This window comes from Sciurus vulgaris (genome assembly GCF_902686455.1).
Source record: "Sciurus vulgaris genome assembly, chromosome: 5".
Classification (NCBI taxonomy): domain Eukaryota; kingdom Metazoa; phylum Chordata; class Mammalia; order Rodentia; family Sciuridae; genus Sciurus; species Sciurus vulgaris.
In genome coordinates this window covers 111,135,824-111,144,566 of record NC_136465.1, presented here as the reverse complement: position 1 = coordinate 111,144,566, position 8,743 = coordinate 111,135,824, and the positions used below count along the sequence as shown (strand labels likewise).

At 37.3% G+C, this 8,743-nt stretch overlaps 1 protein-coding gene across 1 annotated transcript; it reads left to right on the top strand.

The window, feature by feature from the left end:
• Positions 1-4,282: 4,282 nt before the first annotated feature.
• Positions 4,283-5,200, top strand: LOC306660911 (olfactory receptor 8S1-like; the record flags this gene model as incomplete). Its single annotated transcript, XM_079139645.1, has 1 exon — positions 4,283-5,200. The coding sequence occupies one exon, from the start codon at positions 4,283-4,285 to the stop codon at positions 5,198-5,200; it is 918 nt and encodes a 305-aa protein (XP_078995771.1).
• Positions 5,201-8,743: the final 3,543 nt, after the last annotated feature.

Here is an 8,743-nt window from a genome sequence, read left to right as displayed (position 1 = left end):
TAATAAAAATACTGAAAGTCAAAACACAGGAAATATTAAAAAGTAGAAGATAAAAAAAAGATGAATTAATTCCAGAGAAAGTAAAATTTAGACTAACAAATGACTTTTCAAAAAAAAGTTGGACTGAAAAGAAGACATGGAGTGATATTTTCAAAATATTGAATAAGAAATAGCTTGCCCACTAGGAGTCTACGTTCATTAGTAAGTCATTAGACATTATATATATATATATATATATATATATGCATTGAATTGTCACCCAGTACCCTATAAATATGTATGGTTAAAATAATAATTCATAATAAAATTAAAATAATATGGAGATTTTCAAAGAATAAAGGTGAAATAAATATATCACTAGAACACTTGCACTAAATGAAAAATTTTAAGGTAGTTTTCAAGAAAGAAAAAACATAACTTTGCAGATGGAAGTTATTGTCTTCTAACCTGTCTTCTGATTCATTAAGCCCTCTTCAGCTTTGTTTTATTTGTGTTAAACTTGTCCATTGAAATCTTAGTTTTAGCTTTCAAGCTTTTCAGTTCTAGATGCAGAAAATTTGAGGAAAAAAAGGCAAATAGGTGAACAAATTTAAAATATTGTTGACCATTGAATAATAATAATGCCACGCATAATAGTAGTTGTGAGTTTAATATGCTGTCATTTAAAATCTATGATAATTATGTCTTTAACATACATAGTACAACATGCAGATGAGTAAGATCTGAAGAAAGCTGAGTCACTTAACTTCAATGGGAATTCCCAGAGGAATTACCTAGTAATTGTGTTTTAGCTAATGAGCCCAAAACTTGCCTCAGGCTGAGCTTTCTCGCAATCAGGATGGACCCACCTACCCCTGGGCTTTCAGGTCATGCTTTGCTCATCCCATTGGCCACCTTCACCCAGCTGCCCTTGTGAATGGTTAGACCTGAGCCTCCTTTGCTAGGATGGTGCTCTGAACACTATATTAACAGTACAGAGAGAGGATTGTGCAATTAAGCTGGGGAAGTATGAAAGAAATTGCTCTCATATTTATTAAGAATTGAATGTTTTTAAGCTTCCCTTTTCTCTGTAGTTTTAAGGAGTCATTAAAGGATAAGAGTGAAAATACTGTCAAAATTCAGAAAAGCCTTTTGAAGTCTTTATTTGCAGGAGTTTTTGAGGAGTGAGCTTATGTATTTCTCTTTATGTTCAAAAGGTCTTAAATAGAAAAAGCAATGTCATTTCCTAAGATTAGACAGTTGTGATAAAATTTTCTCTCTTTGAATTTCTACTGATTTCAGGGGCATGCTTACCAACTCAGAAAAACAGGACACATTCTACACTAAGAAGAGACAGAACGTGGTAATGTTACTCTCTGTCCTCTGATGCCTTTTCCTGCCACTGGGTACCCCCAGTTTCCACCATGTCCAGTCGTTCCCCCTATCAGGAACTTCTTCCTTAAGTCTTCTTGTCTGATGTTTGCCTCCTGGGCTGGCAGTAGTACCTTCCTTGTCCTCTCTGACATGGTATTCATTTCTGTTACCTAAGATGTTTTGTCGCTTCTCTTTCTCCTTTGAGAAAATTAAACACCTGGGCTGGGGGCCAAGGAAAGAGTCCTCACCACCTCCGATTTCTTTCGTATTATATTCAAGTTAGTAAGTCTTCCCAGCCTCCAAGATAGCTATGTTTAACATCTATTTTACATATGGGACAATTGAGACAAAGTCTCTTTCCTGTATCTTGCTGTATTCCTTGTTTATGGCACTGAATGTCCTCACTACGCCAGAAACCTGGAAGTTCTGGAAGGTTAATAGGAGAGAGCTGGCTATAAGGTGAGGACATCAGTGATAGACTGGGAAACTTAAGATTCAAAAAGCACTTGGAACATACAAGGTTCAGAAACTAAAACTAATCGTATCTTTAAATACAGGTACTCCCTATAATTATATACTCTGAGATGGGTAGAAGTTTAGAACAGGGCAAGAGACATTGCTTTGGGGCAGACCTCTCACAGTTGACAATTTTTTTTCTCCATTGCCTTTGTTATACTGGTTTTAATGCAAACTTTGTGTCTAAAATCCCTCCCTGGTTCCTAATCAGGTCTGTTCTCTTTGAACAGTAAAGCCCTACACTATTCTCCCCTAGAGTCATTGGTTTACTCATTCATTCATCAATGCATTAATTTTCATTTTAAATAATATATTTTGAGCAATGCTTTGGGCCAGTCACAATACTAGGTACTTTTCTATGCCTCATTCTATAAAAAAATTCCTCTGGGGCAGGTTCTTTTTGGAAAAGATCCACTCAACTGACTCCACTTAGTTGTACAATAACTGTACACATAGTGGGAGTGTTCTCAGAGATGTTTCTTTTCTAAATTGGAACTCAGACTCTGAATAAATGAAGCAACAAGAACACCAGATTAAAAAAATAAGTGATTTTATTTATTTCTGTGACCTTCCACGTAACTCTACAACACATCTCACCTATGAGGAAGTGTGACCTGAGTTTCTAAGTTTGTCCTTGGTGAAAATGTTCTTTGTAAGATTTTCACTCTTTAGCCTTTATTCCTAAGGGAGTAAGTTTCCCCAGTTTAAGGAGTTTCTAGTGCAAGTGAATGAGGCTTCATTTGGAGATGAATAGTGCGGCGGAATCCTTTCCTTTTTCTGTCCCCCAAAATTATAATGGGCGGTGTGGTCTCCTGCCTGCATTTCTTGTTTTTTTCTAGCAGCATCTGCTAATGACGTGATAGTCTCTGGAAGAATCCAGCGTACGCTGTACGCTGTACCAGCTAGCTCTACACTGGTGAGTTACATAAAACAAATTAACGTAATAATCTGGAAAATGCATCCCCCGTATGACTGGAAGGATTTAAAAACAATACATCCAATTTAGCTTTTTATTTTCCTCTTTTAGAAATCATGGAAGGGGACGATGTCCCACAGGGATTTTCAAACTCTGTCTAAACACCATGTTCTCATACTGACATTCAAACGTACTAGTCTGGATCAAATTTATTAATCAGAATTTGAAAAAATTTCTGGATTACTAGATTTGAAAAAGTTTTCCTTTAGTTCGATGCTAGTTATTGCTAAACTGGGTGAGAATTAAGGTAATGTGAACTTGATTCCTAAGAGTAGTATAATGCCAAATGTTTGGATAATCAATGGAAGAGATACCATAGACCTTTAAGAATTTGAGTGTGTCAGTCTTGCAGTATGAACACAAAAGTTAGAGCCACAGAGGAAGGGTTATAGTGGTATTATCGGTAGTGTTGAAGGGTTATCCTGAGTCTATGGTTGTAATCTAGGTTATTTGTTCAGAGTATGAAAATAGAACAGCATTTAGAGTTAGTAGGAAGTCTAAGTTTCAAAGGGCATGAAAGCGCAGGCAATTGCTGAACCTGAACAGATCACGCGTATTATATTTATATTGGGCCTGGAGGCTATGACCAGTGTGTGTTCCATATGCACAAGTTTCCCACATTAGCTATATCATAGCTGGGGCAGCTCTGTGCTGTCTGCCCTCTCATTATTTTGCTTTCTGCTTACTCTGCACGTCTCCAACCACTATCCCTTTTCACTTTCTACTACTGAATCCACTTAAGTATTTATTGAAAAAATAAAAGGCACTGCATGGGAACTACTTGCTTCCCAACAGCAAACCTGCTCCTCTTATGTATGTTTGATGGATACAGCAAACTCACGTTCAGTTAGGGCCATGCTTTGCTTCTGCTCTGAAATCCCACTGCTCCCATTCTCCTAGAAACATCATTTCTGCAATTTTCTCTTTTTCCTTATGCAATTCCATGCTCTTTACTAGATTATGGTCAATAGTTTATGAACATCCTCTAGAGCTTTAATAATAAAATGATAACAAACTCTAAAGCATTTAAGAAAGAACAATAAAGGCGGAGAGAGAATTGATCTAGGGTTGGGGTCTTGCAGAAAAGATTACTATAGCGTTTAGGAAATCTAGAACTTAGGGAAGTTTACCATTTCTAAACATGTATTTTTGAGTAGGAATGAAACTTTGTGAGCGAAAAAGAGGGTTAAGCTGGGTTTGGTGCTGGGTGCATACCTGTAATCCCAGCTACTGGGGAGGCTGAGGCAGGAGGATAGAAAGTTTGAGGTCAGCTTCTGCAACTTAGTGAGACCCTGCCTCAAAATGAACTGCAACAACAATAATTAAAAAAAAAAAAAAAAAAAAAAAAAAAAGAGGACTAAAACGCCTAGATGTTTGTTAGACATAAGAAGTCTCACCCAATTTATTTCTCACCTCCCAAAGAAAATACCGAAGGCTATGGGAAACTACAGTGTTGTCCCTGAGTTCATCCTCCTTGGACTCTCTGAGGATACCCAGATCCAGGCCCTCCTCTTCGTGCTATTCCTGGTGATTTATTTGCTGACCATGGTGGGAAACCTGGTGATGCTGCTGATAGTCAGGATTGATTCTCACCTCCACACACCCATGTACTTCTTCCTGGGACATTTGTCCTTCCTGGATCTCTGTCACTCCTCTGTTACTGTGCCTAAGTTGTTGGAGAACCTCTTGTCTGAGAAGAAAACCATCTCTGTGGACGGCTGTCTGGTTCAAGTGTTCTTTGTGTTTGCCACTGGGGGCACTGAATCCTGCCTGCTGGCTGTGATGGCCTACGACCGCTATGTTGCCATCAGCTCTCCTCTGCTGTATGGCCAGGTGATGAACAGACAGCTGTGTGTAGGGCTGGTGTGGGGCTCGTGGGGTGTGGCTTTTCTGGATGCTTTCATTAATATCCTTGTAGCTCTGGGTTTAGACTTCTGTGAGGCTCAAAATATCCACCACTTCATCTGTGAGCTGCCCTCTCTCTATCCTTTGTCTTGCTCTGATGTGTCTGCAAGTTTCACCACTCTGCTCTGCTCCAGCCTCCTGCATTTCATTGGGAATTTTCTCTTGATATGTTTTTCCTATATTCGCATTTTGTTCACCATCCTGGGTATCAGCTCCACCTCAGGTAGAAGCAAGGCCTTCTCCACCTGCTCGTCCCACCTCACTGCAGTGACCTTCTTCTATGGCTCAGGATTACTCCGCTATCTCATGCCAAATTCAGGATCCACTCAAGAGTTGATCTTCTCCTTGCAGTATACTGTGATCACTCCCATGCTGAATCCCCTCATCTACAGTCTGAAGAACAAGGAGGTGAAGGCTGCTGTCAGGAGAATGTTGAGAAAGCGTTTCTAGGGTTTCAAATGATTACAGAATCATAACAGTGAGTAGAACTGCAGTAAGTAGCACCCGAATATTAAGGAGGATTCCCTATGTGTGGATCTGCACTATGCCTTATGTCTTTGCTTAAAAATACTGAAGAAAAGGTGGAGAGTTATTTTGAGGGGATGATACCAGTTTCGTCCCACTCAGAGGAAGATGGAAGGTTAAAATAAACCTCTTGCTTAGCAATTTTTTTTTCTTATAGAAATACCATATGTCATTATTATACACAGTATGATAGAGGTTGTTATTGCCTACTCAAACTATATCATTTTTCTAGAAATTAAACTCTACTTGTTCAATATGGTTCCAGAGAGACTATTCATCATGGTGTCCCAAAGTTCTTCCCCATCCCAACCCCAGGCAATTTTTCACTCATTTTTCATGGCACAGTGTCTGGTTCAGGAATAAGCACACCAATGCCAGATCATCCTCTCTCTTAGGGATCTTAATCCTGAGGAGAGATTCTCAGAGGTGGAGGTCAGCCCCTCTGTTTGCAGCATTCTTAGCAGCCAATGCGAGTGCCCCTGCCGATATGATCACTGGGGTTATCCTAGATTCTATTCTTTCAAGGTCAGATAAACAAACATGAATCATAAGAAGAGTGCGTTATTAGTATTTGCATCACATCATGCACTGTGCTAGGTAATTTACATACATTATCCCTTTAAATATCACAACAAATGCATTAGGTAAGCACTTTAGTTATCCCTATTTCAGAGAAGAGAAACTGACTCAGGGAAGTAAATGATGAGGTTAGAGTTTGGAATCAAATGGACTTATGCCAACACCTGTTTTCTTTATCAGCTTGATAATTTGCCCTCTTTGTGACACTGTAATCTACCCTCGACTCTATTTATGAATTCCGTTTTTAAGGTTTATAGCTGATGTTGCTTATTTTATTTTGTTTAATAAGTAAGTCAGAATTAGATTCTGTCATTTGTGGGAAAAATATCTAAAAAATGTATGTTGGTACTTCAGTAGAATTGCATGTATAGACATCCAAGGACAATTGGGATATTTGAAATTGTGTATTGGGCCAAGGTGTGTCCAATAGAGACCTAATATAGATAACATATCTGCTTCAAACTATTTACCCAATGGTCAACTATCTCTAGCTGTGAGGGAATCCACGATGGGGATGATTCCCCAGCTCATATGCATTGTTATGCAAGTAGCTTTGCCACTCAGCCTCCGTGATGCTGTAGAAATGGCAGAGCAAGTGCCAGGGGGTCTGTGGAAAATATAAGAAGAAACTAGAAAAATTTCAGCAAAGATGCTTTAGATTGTGAAGCACATTGAAGAATTAGTGAGATTTGGCTCAGGACTAAAATTGTCATGGTCAAGAATTAATCATTCTTTCTTTCCGAAGTCATCTTTTATGTTTAACTTATTTTCAAGTAGTCAACAGTCACCCTCCCCCTTACTTTGTGCTCTTCAGCAGCAGAGAACATAAACTCAAAGAAAACGAGGACATTTTCTGTTATCCTCGCTACTTTTTTCAAGAATATGAAAATGGTTTCTCACGTCCTTGTTGTGCAATAAGTATATTTTGTTGTACAAGTTATTGGCTAAGAAACTGAGAATATATTTAAAATGAATTTTCACCAGAGGGTCACCATTGTTAAAGCATAATTATACAAACAGAATAGTCTAGCATGCAAACGCCAGTCCCTTCCTGATCAGCCTCATTCTGGTCCATTAGCTCATAAATACTGTAGCCATGTGTGGGCAAGGTGACAATTATGCAAATACATTTTAATTCACCAAGTCTGATCTACTTGTCCCTGAAGAAAGTTATTTTGATAAAAGTCACCATAAATTTTATTAGATACATTATAGATGCCTTTTATTTTTTGTTTCTATGTTAAAAATTCAAGTACATTTATATCCAAGAGTTTAACCAGTCCCGGTCTCAGAGGAGACCGGGTACATTAGTGTAGTATAATCACAGGCTATCTGGTTATTTCTTTCTTTTTTTTTTTTTTTTTTTTTAACTATATATTTTTTATTATTGTAAACAAATGGGGTACAACTTTTTTCTCTGGTTGAACATGAAGTAGAGGCATACCATTTGTGTAATCATACATTTACATAGGGCAATGCTGGTTATTTCTAATGTACAGGAATGTTCTTTGATGTTTTGTACATTGATCTTGTACCTGTAAATTTTGTTGAACTACCTTTATAGTTCTAGTGGTTTGTTTACAGATACTATTGAATTTTAAATTCTTTCAACAATTTCATCTTAAATGGGAATACTTTTTATATCTCTCATTTTGATGTTAATTTAGTGGGCAGGACCTCCAGTCTAGACATTTTGTGGGGATTTGTGGGAAAGCTCTCATGCATTAAGAATAAGTCTTTTCTGTTTTTGGTGAATAACTTATCAAGACCTGTTCTAATCGTAGTTTACTAAGAATTGATTGGAGATTTTTATCAAATGCTTTTTCTGCTTCCATTGAGGCCTAGGACTCTTTCTATTCTGTTTACTACTGTATAATATCTATTATATAATAGTCATACAATAAATAAATGTTGAATAAAAATAAATTGATTGAAGTGATCATATGACTTTATTATTTAATTTGGCAATAATAAATTGTATTGGTATGTATCACTGCATTCATAGAATCACCCTACTTACATATAGTTTTAAAAACTTGGTTAACTTTTATTAATATTTGACTTAGAAATTTCCTATTTATATGCATAGGTGAGATAGTATAATTTTTTTCTTGCATTCACATGATCTTCTCTTCTCAGGATTTTTGAGATCATAATTCACACACCACAAAACTCACCCAAAGTATACGAATCAGTGGTCTCGATCACATTCACAGAGTTCCACAACCATCACTACAACTTAAATTTAGATCATTTTCATCAGCCAAAGGAAATCCCAATGCCTATTCTTTAAAAAATTTAAATTATCTTTCAAAATTGACAGATAAAATTGTATATTATCAATTATAAGATAGCATGTATGATGTTTTGGTGTAGATATACATTGTAGAATGGTTAAGTATAACTAGTTAATATATGCATTACCTCAAATATAGTTACCCTTTTTATGGTGAGAATTCTTTAATATTTACTCTGTTTGCATTTTTTTTTTAAACTGGGGATTGAACCCAGGGATGCTTAACCACTGGGTCACATCCCTAGCCCTTTTTATATCGTATTTAGAGACAGGGTCTTGCTGAGTTGTTCAGGTCCTCCCTGAGTTGCTGAGTCTGGCTTTGAACTTGTGATCCTCCTGGCTTACAGGTGTGTGCCACTGTGCCCAGAACTCTTGCATTTCTTGAGAATACAATGTATCATAATTAACTGTAGTCACCATGTACATATATTCCTCCTATGTAACTCTAATTATGTATTCCACCAGCAGAAGAACGTAGACCATTCTGCTCTGCATCTATGCTCTAGTTTGGATCATAAACATCCCTGATAGGTCCTTGCATTAAAGGCTTGTTCCTCTGAGTGGTGCTATTGGGAGGCGTGGAACTTTTATGA